General features: G+C 59.0%; 1 protein-coding gene across 1 annotated transcript; it reads right to left on the bottom strand.

Moving 5' to 3' along the window:
• Positions 1 to 918: 918 nt before the first annotated feature.
• SLC16A5 (solute carrier family 16 member 5) lies at positions 919 to 9,857 on the bottom strand. Its single transcript, XM_028130628.2, has 4 exons — positions 9,645 to 9,857; positions 6,828 to 6,971; positions 3,435 to 4,244; positions 919 to 2,665 (listed from the first exon to the last, which is right to left on the bottom strand). Exons 1-4 carry the CDS (start codon positions 9,841 to 9,843, stop codon positions 2,412 to 2,414), a joined length of 1,407 nt encoding a protein of 468 aa, XP_027986429.2. The 5' UTR covers positions 9,844 to 9,857; the 3' UTR covers positions 919 to 2,411.
• Positions 9,858 to 20,680: the final 10,823 nt, after the last annotated feature.

Genomic DNA, 20,680 nt, shown 5'->3' with positions numbered 1-20,680 from the left:
ATCCTCCCCGCCCCCCCCCCCCCCCCCTCCTGATTTCCTCCCAAGCCCTCAGGGGCCCTCCTCCTTGGGGAAAAAATTCTCAGTCCTTGGTTTTGTGTTGAGGGCATAGACCAGTTCTTACCGGTTATCTGTCCAGTCCCAGGCACACAGTAGATGCTTAACAAATATTTGCCTGGTGATTATGGCTACTATTGCCCGGGGCAGATAAAGTCAGAGTTCTTTGTGCTGAATGGTCACTGGTAATCTTTTTTTTTCCTTAAAAGAAATCTTTTAAGGAAGTGGGCCTGTTAGGGATGCACGTTTCCAAGCCTCGGAGCCACTAGCACCAAAAGCATTTGCCTACTCACCAGCCCAGCCCCCTCCTTTTCCACTCCATTAAGGTGGAGGAGACAGGACTTGGTAAAATGTGCCCATGCTTTTCCCCTTCAGTTCACAAACTGTGGGTGGTGGCCAAGCACAGGACGGGGTGGGGAGCTGGAAGGCAGTGGGGCTCTTCAGGATCCGACTTTTCAAACTGGAAGAGACTTTAACTTAACCAGGCCAGCCTCCTCCTTTTTAACCTTTTGCACTCGGATGTCGAGTGTGACTCGACACGGTTAGCATCGGTAGCAGCTCGTATGTCGAGCCACACTCGACACGTAGTTTCACTAAATTATAGAGATTAAAATTACTCTTTGAATGTATCAATAATTTGAAATATAAAAAAATCAAAATAAATAAGTTTGTATGAAAAGAAACTCCAGTTTTTTATTCTACTGCCACGCTTTGTAAAATCTGGGGTATTTAAAAAATTAAATCCCGAGTAGAATAAAGGAATCGAGAAAAAAGCAAGCGAGTGCAAAGGGTTAAAAGCCCAGAGATGCTGAACAATTTGCCCAAAGGCACACAGTAAATTGAGGCAGAGTCCAACATGAGTCTCCACTATCCCAGCCAAGCCCCTTTGCTTCGCCTCTGCATTACTTCTTTTGGCCATAAGGGGGCACTCGTAGCAGGGTCCTGGAGAGGATAGGACAACCCCAAGGATGCTTACTCAGGCCAGCTGGACTTGTGGAGGAGGAAGGCTATGAAAATAAAATCAATCCTCCTGATAAGGTTTTCTCGTTGGAGCCTGGTTGAGCCAGAATCAACAAACAAGGCCCTGGGCGTGAACAGCCCCTGCTAAGCTGGGAGGACTGAGTGGGGAGGAGGCCTCCTCCAGGCCCGTGTTCCTGCTTCATTAGTTCCCGGGGTTTATAATCTGCAGCAGGAAACATTTCTGTGTGTAATTCAAACAAACTTTTTCGGTTGCCTCAGCTGGGACCCTGCTGGGACAAGCCTGGGCCAATGACAGCCAGCCCCCCACAGTGATGACCTCAAGGAAGGGCACCAGCAAAGGGTGTGTGGGGAGAGCTCTGACCTCCAGGCCAAACACAGGCCCATGGACAGCAGGGGGGGACTGGCAGCTGGCCCAGCCAGCTACTCACCCAGGGCTGACGCCTCTGACACAGCGGGGAGACGAGGAGGGCAGGAGAGGGGAGTAGAAGGGCTTCTGTCGCGAAGGCAGCTCTATTTTCACAGAGGCCCTTGGGCCCTGCCTAGCAATCGGACCCTCCCTGCTCAGTCAAATGCCTGGCTTCCCTCACCAACCCCAGCACTAATCTTCCCGGTCAAATACCAGGTGGGGCACAGGAATGAGACCCGGGAGCGGGCTCTGCCGACTGTGCAGGGGGTTCCTCAGACTTCACTGATTCGAGGACCCAAGTCAGGAGCTCCCCTCCGATTCTCCGCACAGACGCCAGGACAGGTGCTCCACCGACATTTAATCTGTCCGAACCCTGATGCAGGCTCATCCGCAGCTTGGCCATCCAGGGCTGCAGGCCACCACCAATTCTCTCCCAAGGCCCTTCTTCCCAAGTCCCAGTCAGTGGGAGGCCCAGCAACCTGTGCTGGGGGCAGCCCCGAGGGCAAGGGCTGGGCCACAGGGAGGAAGGGAGGCCGGAGGGCTTAGGACAGGTGAGCTCTTTGGAACTGTCTGGAGCTGGAGAAGGACAGAGAGGTCACCTCAGAAGCATCCAGGCTGGACCCGAAGGCCCGGTGTGTTGAGCTGTAGCAGCGGCAGTGGGCAGCCAGCTGAGCCCGGTCGGCCGTGAGAGACCCAAGCAGAGCTCAGACCCACCTTCCTGGGCCCCTCGTACCCTGGTGCCCAAGGGAAAATGTCAGGAGGACCGGCTCCTGGATTCTGCTCCTCGGAAGGAACCCTGAGTCTTCGGAGGCCAGCTCCTGGCTGAGTCCCGACGTGCGGGGCGGGACGGGACGGCCTTTGGTTCGGGCTTCACGCGGTGAAACAGCAGGACATCCCGTTCCTGGGCGGAGGCAGTGTTCGCTCACTGACCTCGGGGTTCAGATGCCGGTCACACGTGTGATCCTGGGGCTCAGACGCTGGTCACATACATGATTTCTTCGGTGCACGGCCGCTTCTCCGAACTGCCGGTGTCCTCCCGGGTGAGGGCCCGCAGCGGGGCGGCCTCCGGGATGGCTGCTTCGGCCTCGGCCGGCCTGCCCTGCCTCTCCTTCCTCTGAAGCGCACAGAAGCCGCCACCCATGAAGAGGGCGGAGGAGACGATGAAGAAGCTCGACATGTAGAACACGTAGCTGAAGTCGCTGTCGGTGTTGTCCAGGACAAACCCTGAAGGGCGGAGAGCAGGTTAGGCCCGGCCCCGGGCTGCCAGCCCCCCACTGTCTCTGTGGAACCCCAGGATTGGGAACTGTGGCTGGCACCGAACAGGCACTCAATAAATAGTTGGTAAAGGGAAGGGGGAGAGGAAACACAACCTCCTCTGGCCCAGGCAGGAAGAGTCCTCCGGCCAAAGCGCCCTGAAGGGCATGTCTCGCTCACCCTGGGGCAGGCGCTGTGACAAGGGCCAGTGGACTCGGGATATCGGCTCGGCACAGGCCAAGCCCTGGTTACGGCAGGTGTTCTTTTCTGCGTTTTGCAGATGACACTGTGGCTGAGAGAGGGTCAATGACTTGCGGGGTCGGTCCCATGGGCAGGAAGTGGCAGAACCAGGATGTCAGTAACAGCCAAGCCGTGCCTAGTCCTGACTCTGCCGTCTTCTCTACTAAGCGCTTTATGGTATAACTTGTGACCCTCACCACAAGCTGACCAGGTAGATTCTATTCTCATCCTCACTTTGTTGATAAGAAAGCAGGTACAGAGAGGAAGATGACAGACTCAGGTAAGTGTGGTACCCAAACCCCTATTTTTAACTCTTCATACTGAGTGCCAGCTGGGGAACAGGCTGCAGCCAGTCCCGTGAGGTGCCTGGGGAAAAATCACAGATTCCAAGTCCCAACCCCTGGGATGCTGGACGGGGCCCGAATCTGTGCAGACGGTTCCCTCCGCCTCACCCCCTAACCCTGCCCTCCCAGGTCACGCCCTCCCTCTGGGGCCTCACCAGCCATTGGCGGGGAGATGAGGATGGAGATGCTCTCCAGGATGGTGCAGAGGCCCAGGGCCCTGGAGAACCGATCCATGGGGACCACGTCCATGAGGACCTGGAAGAAGAGGGCGCCGACCACGCTCATGGACACGCTGTACACCAGGCAGTAGCCCACCAGCACGCGGAAGCTGGCCGACACCGTGCACACCAGGTTGGTGAGCCCGTTGAGCAGAACGGCGAGGCTGAAGAGGTACTTGCGGTGCGTGGCTAAGTTCTGGCGGCCGGCCACCAGCCCAGCCATGGGCCGCAGGAAGATGTTGCTAAAGCCGATGATGGAGATGAGCAGGGCGGCCTTGTGCTCGTCGACCCCGTGCCATATGGCGTACGGCACCAGGAAGACTTGGGGCAGCGGGAAGCCGAGGATCATCCACGTGACGCCCAGCGTGAACACCCGGTAGCCCGCGTTGTGCCACAGGATGTCGAAGGCCAGGTGGCGCAGGACGGCCCGGCCGCATGCCGCCAGGCAGCCGGGCGCGGGGGTCTTGGAGGGCACCGAAGGGCCTCCTCTGGGTGCGGGGGCCACGCTGGGGGCCACGGGCCTCAGGACGGCCCCGCAGACGCAGCAGTGGAGGAAAACCCCGCCGAAGACCAGGAAGGTGCCCCTCCAGCCCAGGTCCTCCAGGAGGTGGCGGGCCAGCAGCGGCCAGAGTGTGATGCCCAGGGAGACGCCCACCGAAGCCACAGCGTTGGCCAGTGCCCGCCGGCGGGTGAAATAGAAGCCCAGCACGGTGATGGTCGACTGGAAACTGAAGCACAAGCCCAGGCCTGTGGTGGAAGAGGGGGGACCAGCTCGAGGGCGTTCTGGAGCCTCCCGCAGCACCCACAGCGGGGGTCACAGGGCCATGTCCCACGCCTGCTCTCCTTCCCGTCTAGCCCAAACCCACCTCCAGGTCCCCAGGGATTTAAGACGGAGTCAGCCCGCCTGCCCTCCTCCCTAGAAACATCCGCCCCTCAGATCTGCCCTCCCAGGGCTGCCAGGAGCACACCTGTCCCCTGGGCACAGTACCCAGGGATCTTTAAAAACTTAACAGCAGCCCGGCCGGCGTGGCTCAGTGGTTGAGCGTCAACCTATGAACCAGGAGGTCATGGTTCCATTCCCGGTCAGGGCACGTGACTGGGTTTCGGGCTCGGTCCCCAGTGTGGAGCGTGCAGGGGGCAGCCAATCGATGATTCTCATCATTGATGTTTCTATCTCTCTCTCCCTCTCCCTTCCTCTCTGAAATCAATACAAATATATATTTTAGCCCTAGCCGGTTTGGCCCAGCCCAGGCCCTGGTCAAAGCACGTGCAGGAGGCAATCAATCAATGTGCTTCTCTCACGTTGATGTTTCTCTCTCTTTCCCCTCTCTCTAAAAAAAACCAAAAACTATATATATATATTAAAACAACAACAACTTAAAATCAAAGTTCAAAGTAAGTCTCTCTCCTGCTTAACACCTTCCAGAGACTTCCCCTCACACCTAGGGGAAAAGCCGAAGTATTTACTATGCCCGGGAGGCTCTGTACCATCGGGCCTCCGGCCACCTCTTGGGTGCCATCTCAGGCCACGCTCCCTGTCACTCACCAGGAGGCAGCCACATCAGCTTTTTTCTCTTCCTCTGGACACCAAGCTGCTCCCAGCCTCGGGACATTGCTGCTGCGGTTCCCTCTGCCTGGGACCCACTCCCCCCGACTTCCCTGTCCTGACACAGCTCACTCTGTGCCTGCCCCCCACAGCTGGGCCTTCTGGAGAGAAAGCTCACCGCCACCCATGACCACCAGCCTCAGGCGGGCCCTGGGTGGCCAGATCTGCCGTCCATCAGCTCTCCCTCCTCCTGGACGACGCCCGGGCTTTCTTCCTCTTTATACTCCACACCTCCCGCTCCTCACTCCCAGCTGACAGCGCCTTCCCTTCCGCCGGTGACAGTGGACCACCTGTGCCCAGCCCTTTCCCCCTGCCCTGCCTCTTGTCCACTCGGAGGCACAGCCCTCCAGCCATTTCCCTCTCGCCTGCATCACCCGTTTTTCTCCTCTTTTCCAGATCATTCTCCTTCGTTGTTATTCCTCTCATTAAAAACAAAACACAACCCTCCCTTGACCCCACGGCCTCTTCAGGGTCCCCGCCCATTTCTCTGCTCCCCTTACAACAAAATTTCGTGGGAGGCTTGATCAGCTCAGCCATCTCCAACTGCCCTCCTCCTGTGCTCTGTTGAAACTGCTCCCATCAGACTCTCACCCCCACCTCTGCTCCAGAATTGCTCTCGCCGAGGTCACCAACCTCTCCATTGCCAAATCCGGAGCCTGGGCTCCACGGGGTCTGACCCGGCAGCGGCGTGGCACCCTGAACCACTCCTCTTCCTCTCCAACTTCCTTCATTTTTTTTTTTTTTCAAGAACCCCCATCCTCTGGGTTCTCCCACTTCCCTGTCACTTCCCCCTGTCTGGACCACTGCACACTGGAGTGCCCTGGGCTCAGTCCTCCCTCTCCCTTCCTGACAGCAGGGTGACACCTCAGCTCAAGACCTGAGTACCAGCCATCTCAGAATGTCCCAACAGCTCGCTCAGCTCGGGGGCCTGTTCCACATCTGAGCTCCCCGTCTCCCTGCAAACCCGCCCTCCCCTCGTTTCCATGGTGGTGAGTGGCCGCCTCATTCTTCCAGCAGCTCAGGGCACTGAGGCTGGGGTCAGCCTTCCCGCTCTTGGCTCATCCTTACCTCTTCCCTGCACTTCATGTGCTCGGCCTCCTACAGGGTTTTCTGAACACCCCGGCCAGCTGGCAGGTGCTTTGCAAACAGTGGTCAAATGAATGTCACTTACCCAGCCGCCCGAACCCCTCACATGACTTCCCATCTCACTACAACTGAACCCCCATCCAGCCTTCACCCCTTGTTCATGCCCCTCGACTCATCTGGCCATCAATCTGCTCCTGGCCACCGCAGGGCCTTTGCACTTGCTGTTCCCTCTGCCTGGAATGCCCTCCCCCCCCCCCCCAGAGCCTCGGGGCAGACTCCCTTCTTCAGCTCTCTGCCCCCGTCCCTTCCTCTCAAGGCCTCCTCTGCTTGCTTGTTGCAAACAGCAACCTCCCTTCCACCCTGCGTATCTTCCGCTTTGGGCATTCTTGATAGTCTACATGTTCCCTTGTTTAATCTCTGCTCACCACCGCCCTCCGCCAGGGCGCTGTCACATCGGCTGTCCTGTCTTCTCACGCACTTGTCGCGATCAGATATACCCCTTATTTATCTGTCCGTGGCCTCTCTCCCTGTGGGCTCCCTCCTGTGAGCAGCCCCAGCACTGAGCTTTGCCTGCCCTGTTCACTTGCATATGACACTTTCTCATAGGCGCCCAGCTCTCCAAACGGAATGACAATCACCTGTGAAGAAGCCTGCTGCGAGGTAGAGCTGGCCGAGGGAGCGGCAGAAGGAGCTGGCCACCATGCCCAGGCTGGCCAGCACGCCCCCCAGCATCACGGTGGCTCGGCAGCCAAAGCGTCCCACCAGGATGCTGCACAGGGGCCCTGTGGGTGGAGGCAGGAGGGGCAGGGATGAGAAGCCAGCCAGCAGGGGAGGAGTCCCAGAGGGAGGGGGCGGGGAGGCCGGGAAGGGGTTCCAGCAGGAACTAGCCAGGAGGCTTAAAGGGCATAAGCCCTGGCGCCCGCAGTCCTGGATCCTGATGCCCACCCTGCCACGCACTGGCCATGTGACCCCAGCAAGGCTCGCTCTCTCTCTGCCTCAGTTTCCTCTCCTACAGAATGAGGGATCAGGCTGGGGGACGTGTGACCAGGTGTGAGGTGAGGTGCTGCCGATGTCCAGTTTGACCCAGACAAGGACCTTCCAGCCGCTGACACAGGATCGGCTCATGGCCGGGGTGCCCTCTTCACTGGGGGTCTGTCTCGGGGGCGGGGGGGGGTGTCCCAGGCACCTAAATCGTAGTGAGCACCCCTCTGTCCCTACTCGTACCCCATCCTGAAGAAGACTGGCCATAGCCCTCCCTCCAGCCTCCCACCTGTCTAGGGTGAGCAGCTGGGGCCCTGGGCCACTCTGCACCCCTTTGCACTGGCCTCTGGAGAAAATTGGGGTACCTTCTCCCCGCCCCCACCACCTCCAGCCACCACCAGAGCCCGGCACCCAGATGTGTGGCTGCTGTTGGAGAGGGGCCTGTCTTCCTCTACCCCACCCCCATCCCGAGCGGCTTTCTCCGGGCCCAGACCCAGAGGAGTAAAAACCAGCCAGTCCTGGCCAGCTGCTCCCTGGCACTGTGCAAGGCCCCATTCGCCCAGTGCCCTGCCCCCAAGTCCATGGAATGGAGTTTCAGGGAAAGTGTGTGTGTACACGAGGTTTGTGTGTGCGTGTCTGGGGTGAAGAGGGGATGTGTGTGTGTGTGGCCGGTATCAGCTTTGGGGTGAAAGAGGAAGTGAGCAGTCCATCCTCAGAGATAATCGAGCAGAGGCCGCAGTAGAGGGAGAGGCGAGGCTTTGCCGTGCTATGACCACGGGCCCACCCAGGCTCCCCGCCGCCATACGCTGACCTGTCTTAGGAAAGGTGATATTGGGGAAAGCCCTGAGTCATGGAGGTGGGCCTGGGCCGGGAGCCAGCCTAGCTGAGATAGCTGAGGGTGCTGGGGTGCGGCGCTGGGAGGCAGGGTGTTCCTCTGGCAGGCGCCAGAACTCACTCTGCAACCTTGGGCAGGCCTTGTACTTTGTTCCTGCTTTCCTCATCTCTGAAATGTGTGGGAGCAGGGGGCACTTAGGATCAACGATACTTTCGAGTTTAAAATGGTCTATCAGCCCTGGCTGATTTGGCTCAGTGGATAGAGCATTGACCTGAGGACTGAGGGGTCCCGGGTTTGATTCCGGCCAAGGGCATTAAAAAATAAAATAAAATAAAATAAAATAAAATAAAATAAAATAAAATAAAATAAAATAAAATGGTCTATCAATCTCTGAGCATGGGCTAAAGGTGTGTGAGAGAGAGAGACGAGACAGACAGGAGTCCCAAGCAGACTGAGATGCGGGAGAGCCTGCTAGGGGGCAGTGAGTCGAAAGCTGGCTGGGAAGTGGGGGTCCCACTAGATGCCCGCCTCCCAGCCTGTGGCCCAGACCCATCTGGCTGCATGGAAGGAGCCCTCTGAGATGCCCACTTCTGCACCAACCTCGAAAGTGAAAAGGTCATGTGGTCTGGGCTCGGCCTGGCCTTTTCCCCTTGCCCTGAGCCCGTGCCCCGGGGTGACAGGTTCAGGAGTCATTCCAGCAAAGGTGGCACCTCGCAGTCTGACCTCCCGCCCGACTGGAGGGAAGGAAGTGGAAGAACAAGCAGGCTACTGGTGCCAGGTGGAGGAAGTGGCAGGAGGTGGGCAGGGAGATGGGGTCTGCTAGGCAAGCACCCTACACCCTCACGCAGGGAGAGCCCTGCGGCCCCACCAGACCCCGCTGCGGGTGACCAGGCCCCCCGAGAGGCCCCTGCGGAGTCTCCCTGGAGGCCAGAGCAGCCAGAAGCTCGGGGCAGGCCCCTGAGCCCAAGGCTGCTGTGCAGACTCCCTGGACAGCTCCGGACCTTCCCGCATGGCTGGGGTCAGGGTGAGGTGGTCACAGTCCTGGAGGAGCCAACCAGGAAATGAGGGGGGCTGCCTCCTCCACATCTCCCAGCCCTTGCAACTCCCCCTCTGCTGCCTGGTGAGAGATGGGGCTCTCCCAATGCCCCCATCTTGCTCCTGGTGTCTTCAAAGAGCCCCCTTCTGTCCTGAAGCCCGGATGAAGATCTCCAGGATACAAGCCTCCACAGCGGCTGACATTTCCCTCACTCAGCGCTTGCCCAGTGTCACGTGATCTCCCCACGATCCCATGTGGGAGGTGGGCAGGGCGCCGGGTGTCACCCCCATGTTGCAGGGGAAGAAACTAAGGTTCAGGGTGATCTCCCAGCTGGACCCCAGGCTGCGCCTCCTCTAGTCTGGATCCATCCTGCAGTGGTCATTGAGGGGACTGGCTTTGCATCTTAGGTGCCGCCCCAGCCCAGCCCAGCCCAGCCCAGCCCAGCAGGATTCCAGCCCCGGGAGCGAGCGGCCCTGCTGAAATCAAGTGAAATCTTAGGAATTCACCCGAAAGGCAAAGCCAGTGGCCTCCAGGAGAGGGACCAGGAGGCCAGCGAGGTTGTGGCTCTTCGTGCCCTCCCCGGTCCCCCCTCAGGCTGCTTACCCCCTGCGTGGAGCATGGCCATCAGGATGGAGGGGAACCAGGAGGTCTCGCTGTTGCTGGCCTGGAACTCCCGCTGCAGCTCAGTGAAGAAGATGCCGATGCACGTGGGGAAGCCCAGGGTGAGGCCCTGGGCCACCACGGAGGCCAGCAGGACCACCCAGGCCCAGCAGCCCTCGGCGCGCTCCAGGGCCTGGGGCATCCTCTGCTGGGAACGCTGCCACTGCTACCAGCGCCTGGGTTGCCTGGGGAGGGAGGGAGGGGACAGAATGAAGCTGCCAGCCTCCCCGGCTCACCTGCCACCTTCCCAGCAGCTGAAACTGTCCCTCTTGCCTCAACACCAGGTATCAGAGGAGCGCCACCCGCTGGGAGGCGGCCAGGGGCCCACGCGTTGGCCTTGGTATCTCCTTTCACCCGCTTCCAAGAGCCAGCCTGGCAGGAGGAGCCGGCAGGTGAGTGGAATTCTTCCCAGTCTAACATCCCTTGGTAGTCAGCAGGTGGGACTTCCGGGGCGGCGTTGGCCCGGGTACACAGCAAGCACTGGGTCATTGCCTGGAGAACGGAGCAGGGCCCCAGGGCCAGGGCCGTCCCACTGACCCCCCAGGCACGCGCATACATTTCCATTCATAACCAGGCTCCCTGCACACAAACACAGTCTTTCGCAATGCCACAGCAACAGCGAATTTCTGTCCGTGCTGGAGGCCAAGGTGAGCAGGCTGGTGCCGGGCGCAGCCAAGGAGTGTCCAGAACACTTCACAAGGGCACAGCCTCTGACAGCCCTACAAGGCTCCTTCTAGAAAGAGCCATGGCCAACAGTCCAGCTCCACAACCTGCTGAGCCATGATCTACCACCTGCAAGGGCTTCTCTGCGCACTACCCCTCCAACACGCAAATACACACGCAGTCACACGTGGACACAAATCAAGACACATGCTTACAGCCAAAACCGGTTTGGCTCAATGGATAGAGCATTGGTCTGTGGACTGAAGGGTCCCAGGTTCGATTCCAGTCAAGGGCATGTACATTGGCTGCGGGCACATCCCTGGTAGGGGGTGTGCAGGAGGCAGCTGGTCGATGATTCTCTCTCATCGATGTTTCTAGCTCTCTATCCCTCTCCCTTCCTCTCTGTAAAAAAAAAAAAAAAAATCAAGACACATGCTTACAGACATATGCACAGGTAGACACACACCGACATAGACGACACGCAGGCAAGCCCAGAGGCATGCCAACAAATGCACAGACAGGCACATGCTACATAGACCCACAGACACACACACCCTCACATCTTTGGCTCAGTCCTATCTCAGTTCCTTGCCACCACCAGGTCACTCCCCCTCATCACAGAAGCCGCCATAACCAGACCTGGAAGCCCCAAGTCCCCCCAGCCCCCCAAATGCAGAGCCCTTTTCCGGACCCTTCCCTCCATCCTGGCTCTCCCCAACATCCTCAGACCTCACCTGCTCCCGGGGCTCCAGGCTCGGCAGGCAGGGGGAGCAACTTTGGCCTCCGTGAAGCCACGGGTCCCATGAGCTCCTGTTCCCACAGCCTCCCTCCTTTTAGCTCCAGGTCCGGGGAAGAGCCATGGAAACTCAGAAAACGCTCAGAAACATGAAACCCCCTCTTCCTGCCAAGCCCAGCAGCCCACACCTTCTCCCCAGGCCAGGCGCTGGCAAACAGCACCTCAGCTGGATCCACCCTAAAGTGGTGGCTCCAGGTGCTCAGATCCCTTCTCAGGGCACAGCCCTGCCCAGACCATTGTCCCACTCATCCCAGCCTCGGGGTGTGCGTGAGAGTGTGTGTGTGACCGTGAGCCCTCCTGCCGGCCAGGAGCACCTCCCGCCCTCCTGGCTCCTGCCTGGGACACCGGCCCTAAAGATCCCCTCGGCCCGATCCTCGGGCAAACCTCAGATTCGGCTCCTCCTCGCTGGCTCGGGCCCCTTCCAGGATTTCTGTGCCCTCAGCAAATGGAAAGGCCACCAATGCCACCTGATCCTCTCCGCGGTGACCTGAATGTCAAGTCTCCACACCCTTGTCCACAGCTCGCCCCTCCTCCCTGACACATCCCTGCCCCTCACCTTTCCAGGATGTGCCGCTTGCTTTCCCTTCTCGCTCCCAGAAGGGCCACCAGCCTTCCCCTGCACCCCCACTTCCTCCTGCTCTTCCCTCCGCTGCTGCCCCACCCCCGGCACTCCCAAGCTCCAGGACCCTGCGCTTCCCTTCCGAGCAGCACGGTCACGCACAAGAGGTGGCAGGGAGGGGCGATGGGAGAAGAGACATCGTCCCTGGTTCATCCTTGTCCTGCCCCTCCGTGGAGAGGTCCCTTTCGTGCCCTTCTCGGCAGCCACTTCCCTAGACAGTACCTTTGGGGACCTTCACTCTGCACCCACCTTCCTCCAGGAACTTTCGGGGGAGCGGGCTCTTCACAGCTTCTCCTCCCTGGAGACAATCAGAGCCTAGGAAACCACTCAGCACCTTGGCCCTCTCTTAGCTTGCTGCCTCCCAGCCTGGGGACCCCTGGCGTCGTCCCTTTGGGAGCCGCCCCCCCCCCCCCCCCCCACAGAGAGGAGAGGGCCAGCCTCTCACACCTCAGCAACTCCCAGGCTTTTATGTCCCGTTGGTCCTTCAGCCCCCCCCCCCCCCCAAGCAAGCTGTCCCTCCCGCCCCCCAACTTGGCTACCGTGGTGGTTCCTCCAAAATCTTAAGCCAGAGAGAAGCCCGGTTGGTCCTTCAAGATCCCGCCCTAGGAAGCCACCCTGACCCCCACCCCAGTTGGGCTAGACCCCCTTCCTGTCTCCTCCCTCCCGTTAGCGGTGGTTTCCATACCACATGGGAGTGGGTCAGTCCTTCATCTCGTCCCCCTGCCCCTTCCCCCATCTTCTACGCTAGGAGCAAGGACCTGTTCCCGCGCTCCCACCCAGCCTCCGGCAGAGCCCCAAAATGCTATGAATGTGACCCACCTGTGTTCCCCAGAAGACGGGCAAGCCGAGGACCGAGGCTGACCTGGCTTCCGGGCGGGCAGGTCCATTCCAGAAGACTCAGAGACGCGACGGGGCTGGGGGCTCTGGCGTCGCCTCTGCCCCGGCGGCGGCTGGGAAGTGGTCTTTCCTTTGTGCTGGGAACCCTGGGTCACCATCACTGCCTGGTGTGTGGTCGGGGCAAGGAGGGAGATGCGGCTAGAGACACCTCACCCTCCCTTCCTGGGACTGGAGGTGAGCCGCCTTCCCGGGGAGCTGCCCCCCTCAGCGTTCAGGGACTCCCCCGACCCAGAGACCATCTTCATGCCCAGGTGACAATGCCAAGATGACATTTATTATCCTCCCAACCCCCGGGGCTGTTTTTAGGGCTTCCCATGGGATGACAGAGGCCCTGCTGGGCCCTCAGCATCCTCTCCCTGCCCTTCCGAGTTTGCAAGGATGGTGGAACGGGTGAGCGATGCTCTCAGGCCGGGGTGTGGGGGATCCTGGGCTGGTGTGCAGAGTGGAGGGCCTCCTCCTCTCTTCCTCTCCCTCTCTTCTCATGGTGAGGGGAAAAGGAGGGGCCACAAGCCCAGAGCAGACCCTGGAGACCCCCTCCCTCACCGGACCACACACATGTCAGGGAACAGGACACAGGGCAGGGGGCAGGCAGCTGTAGGGCTCCCCCATGGGCCCCAGAGCTGCCACAGCCGGCTTGAACCCTCAAACCCCTGCACCTGGCAGGGGCCCCGGAAGGAAGGAGGCAGTTCCAGAGGTCGGTGAGCTGGGGCAGGTCACCTTCGCCCTTCTCTGCCCCAAACGTGCCCCACATTTCCCACCGGCGCCGGCTGGCCACAGCCTGCCAGGGGGGTGGTTGGCAACAGAAATCCGTGACCTCTTGCCACCCTGGGCCCTGTCTGCCGTCAGGGATCCTGTTTCCACTCCGCTTCCCACCCTCCGCTGGACGGAGCTCCTCGGGGTGGGGCTTGGGGACGTCCAGGCGGCGCCCCGGGAGCATATTTCAGGCCAGGCCTTCAGGGGGTGCCCGTCCCCTCACTCCCCAGGTCGTGGGGGGCCAGCAGTCGCTTTGGAGAGACCCCTCAGGGGGGGGGGGGTCCCCAGCCATCGGAGGCTGGGGCAGCCCAGGACCCAGGACAAAAAGGCTTTTCCGGATCCTCGCCCCTGACAGGCGGGAAGGGGCTCGGGAGGCCCCGCGCAGACGGGGGCCCCGGCGGAAGGGCGCCTTGGAGCCGTGGGGAGGGGAGGGAGCCCGCTTACCGGCTCGCGCGGGCCCAGCTGCCGGCAGCTCCACTCGCGCCGCACGGCCTCCTGCGGCCCGGCCTCCCGGGGCGGAGGTGGCAGGACGCCGGGCGGGCGGCCCCGGGGAGGCGGGCGCAGGGCGCGGGGGGTGGGACCACCTCGGAGCCGCCGGGACGTGCGGGGAGGAGGTCTTGCCTGGAGGTGGGAGGGCGCGGCGGGGCGGGGCCAGGGCCAGCACCCCTCGTCGCAGCCTGGTTCCCTCCTCTCAGGGGCCAGGGGCGCGGGCCGTCCAGCAGCCGGGGCGGGTGGACGCGGCTGGGCGGGGTTCATTTGTATGTCGTTAGCATGTAATTTGCATAGACCGTGTGCTCCCTCTTCAGGACCCCAGGAGAGGGAGGGAGAACCCTGTGATTAAGAGACTCCATCTCCCGGCGGGAAGGGGATGGGAAGCCAGGATGGGGGTCACCTCTTTGAGGGCGTTAGCTGTCCAGGGGGCCTTCCAATGACAGGCTGGAGCTTGGAGAGCCACACCCAGGGGGAGCCAGGCAAACCCTGGAGCCGGTCAGCAGATGCCCACCACGTGCCAATGCGCCCCTCAGCCACAGGCCCCTCTGTCCTCGCCCCCAGCTAGCCAGCCCTTGATATGCATTGTTTAAAATGGAATTACTACCAAGTTACAGTGTTTAAGACAGTGTAGTACTGGCATAAGGACAGACACAATGGGATATGGGACAGAATTGATTTTCCACACTAGTGCTGAGATCCAATGTGGGAAGAGGAGTCTTCTCAGTAGATGGTGCCGGAACAACCCGATATCCTCATGGGAAAGAATGAGGTTGGACTTCTACATCGCACCATTTAAAGAAAAACATAAAAAGGATCATAGATGGAAATGTGAGGCCTAAAACTATAAAACTCTTAGAAGAAAACAGGATTAAATCTCCATAAGCTTGGATGAGGCGATGGATTCTTAGATCTGACACCACAAGCATAAGGGACAAAGGAAAAAAACATAAATTGGACGTCATCAAAATAAAACACTTTTTAATAATAATAATATATTTTGATGGATTTCAGAGAGGAAAGGAGAGGGAGAGAGAGAAACATCAATGATGAGAGAGAATCATGGATCGGCTGCCTCCTGCATGCTCCCCACTGGGGATCGAGCTCACAACCTGGGCATGTGGCCTTGACCAGAATCGAACCCAGGACCCTTAAATACGCAGGCCGAGGCTCTATCCACTGAGCCACACCAGCCAGGGCAAAAGAAAACACTTTTGTGCATCAAAGGACGCCACCAGGAAAGTGAAAAGATAATTCCAAGAATGGGAGAAACCATTTGCATCTGATAAGGGACTTGTACTGAGAACTCTTATAACTCAGCAATAAAAAGACAACCCAGCCGAAACCGGTTTGGCTCAGTGGATAGAGCGTTGGCCTGCGGACTGAGGGGTCCCGGGTTCGGTTCCGGTCAGGGGCATGTACCTTGGTTGCGGGCACATCCCCAGTGTGGGGTGTGCAGGTGGGGGGTGTGCAGGAGGCAGCTGGTCGATGTTTCTCTCTCATCGATGTTTCTAGCTCTCTATTCCTCTCCCTTCCTCTCTGTAAAAAATCAATAAAATATATTAAAAAAAAAAGACAACCCAGCCGAAACCGGTTTGGCTCAGTGGATGGAGCGTCGGTCTGCGGACTGGAGGGTTCCAGGTTCGATTCCGGTTAGGGGCATGTGCGTTGGTTGCGGGCGCATCCCCGGCGGGGGGGTGTGCAGGAGGCAGCTGGTCGATGTTTCTGGCTCTCTATTCCTCTCCCTTCCTCTCTGTAAAAAAAGTCAATAAAATATATTAAAAAAAAAAAAAAAAGATAACCCAGTAAAAAGCGGGCAAAGGATCAGCATCCTTATTCATCGGGGAAATGCAAATCAAACCCACAAGGAGATACCATTTGCCACCCACGAGGTGGCTTCACTTCTGGGTGTATCACAGACGCGATACTTGTGTCGAGTTGGAAGGCGCGTCTTAGACACGTCATCGCTGTGCCTGTGGCTCATTTTTTGTGCCAACTGTCTCCGTGCCGGGGCTGGCTCTGACACGGGAGGACATTCAGTTTAACTTGAAGGTGTCTGGGTACAAACCTTGGGAGTGTTATGGGCAGTTAGACAGACCTGAGCAGAGCAAGGACGATGGGCCAGGTGCAGGAGGTCACCAGGGCGGGAAGCCCCGGGCCTAGCAAAGGGCAAACCTGGGAAAGCAAGGACCTCGCCCCCAGGTGACCTTTCCTGCCCTGGCATCTCGCTGGTCATGTGGCTTAGATCCCCTGACCTTTCCTCCCTAAAGATCACCTCTAGGCCTCAGTGGTATTTCAGTTCCAGGCCCAGAAGAGCAGCAAAACCAGACCAGGGGCCCCGTGGCTGCCTCGGGACCAGCTGCATTGACTCAGGACGCCCTGCCCTGGTGCCGACCAATCAGTGGAGACCATGACCCTGAAGGAGCACACCTGGAGGGCTGATGGATATTCTATGAAGACCCTCCCCTAAGATTTCCACCTGCAAGAGAGAGAGCAATACCCTCAATGCAAAGGACCCAGCTCCACCTCTCCCCCAGGGAATACACCCCAGCCATTCCCTTCCCCCTTCTTCCCTGTAAGAGACCCCACTGTGACCAGGGGAGCAGTGGGCAGTGGCACCTCATGCTGAGCTAACCCCCTGAACCTGTCTCCAAGGCCCCCTTTCCTCTGACTTCCCGGTGAGCCAGAGCAGCCCGCCTGGGCTCTCCTGCTGCTGCTTCTATGCTAAGCCCCTCCTGGTCTCCCTTCCTGAGTGTGCTCTCGCTGCTGCCAATGAATATTTTTAAAAAATATATATATTATTGATTTTTTTTTACAGAGAAGAAGAGAGAGGAATAGAGAGTTAGAAACATTGATGAGAGAGAAATATCGGTCAGCTGCCTCCTGCACGCCCCCTATTGGGGATGTGCCCGCAACCAAGGTACATGCCCTTGACCAGAATCGAACCTGAGACCTTTCAGTCCGCAGGCCGACGCTCTATCCACTGAGCCAAACCGGTCAGGGCTGCAGCCAATGAATTCTTGCTGCTCTGCTGCACTTTGTCTCTTGATTGAAATCTTTCCTTCAAGAAGACAAGGACCGAGGTCTCGTCGTCTCGCTGGTAACAGGAGGAGGGGATAAGATTTATCTTATGGTCCTATAGGATGATCCAGACCTAGGGAGGTCTGGACGGGGGACAGGGAGGATATACTTGGGGGTCTGCACCATCTTGGGCTCCTTATCTCAGCCTGGCCAGGGACTGAGTGGCAGCACCTACCCCCGGCACTCAGGACAGGCTGGGTGCAGCCCTCCACCCCCGTCCCGGGTACCCTGGCAGGGCGCAGGCACTCCAAACCCAAGGGTGTCCTGGAGGATCCTATTGTTGTAGTGTAACCCCCCATCTTACAAAGGACGCCTCAAAAAGTCCAATTATGGAGTCATTTATTAAAGGCCGGCGGCATACGAGGGGCTAAAGCTCCAAATCTCACAGCCCCGAACAGCTTGCCACATCTGGCTTATATTGGCAGAATATCACAAAAGTATCAATTACATCTTTGGGTCTGGAATGAGGAACCTGTTTCGCGAAAAGCATTTTTACAGAAGTGAAACTGAGCAAGTTAGTTATCTAAAGTATCTACGAATCACTGAATCGACAGAAACACGTTATCTGGGACCACCGGGGCAATTTAGAATAATGGTGCTGTCCAGATTCTGGGACCACTGAGTCAACAGGAATGCATTATCTGTAGCTACTGAGGCAATTTAGGGTCTGTTCTGATTCCGGGACCACTGAGTCAACCGAAACTCAGTTATCTGTAGCTACTGAGACAATTTAGGATAATTGATCTGTCCTGGGTCCCAGAAGAATGTGCTTCGATGACCAGTGAGATCACAATCAATGGGACATTCAAACCATCATCAGTGGAGTATTGGGATAGCATACATAAGTTCAGAAAATCAAAATAACTTTTAAATGAGTACAGAACCCAAAACAGCAAGGTTAAAATATTAAACAGCAATTTTTACCCAAGTATGGTTGCTACCATACTTCACTATCCTCTCTGAAAAAATCACCCCACTGTTGATTCAACCTGCACTTCACCCTGTGCTTCCTCAGGAGGAAGCTGACAGAGTTGTGGGGTACCCCCTCCACCAGCCGGGACCCCGGGGGCCTTTACAGAAAGAGCTTCCCGTCAGGCTGGGGCCCGGCCCCTGTGGCTGCAGCCCTCGGAGCCAGGGCCTCCCGCTCCCACAGGCAGTCCCCCCCCCCCCCGGCCTTCCCCAGCCTTCCTCTGTGACTGCCCCCTCAGAGGGGGTCTCAGCACACAGCTTTGTTAGAGTGACCAGAGTGGAAGGGGTCGTCATCCTATAGAAAGGGGAACTGGCCCACCTCCCCAAAGAGAGGGGGCGGCGCTTGCTCCAAATCAGAAATCAATCATCAATAATTCGTCGTTAACTGCCTCCTGCCACCGCCGTCCATCAGTCCATCAGTGATACCAACCCGCACCTTGTTCTCTTGCTGGTCTGCGCAGCTCCCCCCCCCCCCCCCCCCCCCCCCCCCCGCCCCGGCTTTGGTCGGTTGGTCGGTGTGCGCCGATGGCTGTGCCCTCTTCCTGGAACCCCCTGTCCCCAGGATGCTCGTCTACCTGTTGGCTCCTGGTTGGCCTGCAGGTGGCAGCTTCCCCACCTGACCCTGCTGAGTGTTGGGTGTCTCCCCACTAAGCTCCCGAAGGCTTAGGAGCTTCCTGGCCCCGGGGATCTGTTTCCCAGCACTGAGCACAGGGCCAGGCACAGGCCAATAACAACTATAATAATGGGGGTCCACATGGATGGAGCGGCCCGGGTACTGACTCGCTGGCTGAATGAAGGAATGGATACCACCCACCCAAGTCGCTCCCCCACTCCTGGGTCCTAACACCCCAACCCCAGAGTCTGGGGTCCTTTAAAATATTGAATTACTCCAAAGCTCCAGGATGGGCTCCTGCTCTTGTCCAGTGCTGTGACCGGCTGTGTCCCTGGCATAGCCAGAGTGCCCTCTGCTGGCAGAAGGGTGACAGGTCTGCTCCTGCTCCTGCTCCCCGGGATGCTGGGGCGGCTGGGGCCCTCTGCGCCTTCCTCCTTTGCTAGTACGAGGGCAGCGTCTCTGTTCTTCCTCCATGTCACCCCTCTGCCCATTTGCCGGGCAGGTGGAAGCTTGCCAGTTGGCCCAGAGGCCTAGGCTGTGCCACCAGCTGGCTGTTCCCCTCGAGGCCCCCTGAACTCAGATCTGGTGGGCAATCTGTCCCAGGGCTGGTCATAGACGCTGGTTGTGATGTTGGGGGACCCACCACCCCCACCTCCACTCCACTCCAGCCCCCACCTCCTGGGGGGGTGGACAGAGATGTCCCGATCTGTCCCAGTCAGGGCAGCAGATTACCTCATGCTGGGGAGCAGGATACGGGGAACCATAGGGTGACCTCATGCCCCCTGATTTGGGATGGTCCCTGTGCTGAGCCCTGTCCTGAAGGTGTGGGAAGGAGCGATGGTCATAAGTCCAGGCAAGTGGGCACGCCTGGAACTACAGCCTGGCACAGCCCTCACTCCAAGGGCCCCTTGCCCCGTCCTACCTTAGGGAGAGGCTGTCGGAGTGCTGCTCTCATGGCTTTGGGACTCCCCTCTTCCTTCTCCTGCCTCCTCCTCAGCTCTCTTACCCCGGCTCTCTCCCCAGCCCACGCTCTCTCCGGAGCTCCAGGCCCATCTCCTTGAGATTGTCTCCCTGTCTCACTGTCCCCACCCTCACCCTCACCCTCACCCTCACCCTCACCCTCACCCTCACCGTCACCCTCTTTGGACCACGCCCCACCTCCACTCTGACTCAGTCAAGGGCCTCCTCTTGCTATCCAGCTTATCGCCCATCCTTCCCCGTGCTCGTGCCTCGTCTCCTCCTGATGCTGGGCCTCTTCGGGCCCACGTGGCCTGGACGCTGAGCCCGATAGGATCTCTCTGCTCGGCCTCCTGCCTCCCCAGACTCATCTTCCAAGGCTTCTGCTTTTCAGGGGCCGCTGGTGCCTGGCGGGGCTCTGGCCTGCACACCCACTTCCCACTTCCCCGTTCCTTCAGCCCATGTGCCCCACAGCCCACGCATAGGACTCATCCCCCCACCCGCCACCACCTCACGTGAGGTCACGCCCTCACCTCCCGCCTCGTGCCTTCGCCTCACCTCCAACACCTCCCCCTCCCTCAGGCTGACCCTGGCTCTCAGGCCACACATGGGCCTCCCCACTCCAGCCGCCCTCTTTCTCCCCGTCTCCCCCTGCGGCTTCTGCCCAGCCCCTGCCAGGCTGACCTGGTGTGAGAGGCCCTCCTCTCACTGGCCCATTCCCACACCTCCCTCCTCCCTGCACCCTCTGAAGCTGGACTTCTGTCCCTTCTGGTCATCCCCGTGTTACCCCATCCAATGGACACACTTAGTCCTCATCCGCCTACAGCGCTGACCCTCCCTCCCTCCCTCCTTGAGATTCGCTCCTTCCGTGGCCTCGTGGGACACCATTCTCTCCGGGGTGTCCTCCCACGTCTCTGGCCACGCTCCCGTTATTTTGCGTTGGTTTCAGGTGTACAGCACAGTGGGTGGACAGTCACGTAATTTACAAAGTGTCCCCCACTCTTGACCTCTGCATGGCAGAGTTCCACAGGCCCTGGCCTTCACCTTTTCATCCCGAACCCGACAGCAGCCAACAACTCGCCATGGACACTGCTGGTCTCCTCCCCAACCGGCCACCACGCCCCTATCCCACTGGAGGACTC

The sequence above is a fragment of the Eptesicus fuscus genome, chromosome 20, assembly GCF_027574615.1.
Source record: "Eptesicus fuscus isolate TK198812 chromosome 20, DD_ASM_mEF_20220401, whole genome shotgun sequence".
Lineage (NCBI taxonomy): Eukaryota > Metazoa > Chordata > Mammalia > Chiroptera > Vespertilionidae > Eptesicus > Eptesicus fuscus.
Note: the sequence above shows the minus strand (reverse complement) of the source record. Positions and strands in the feature narration are given on the sequence as shown.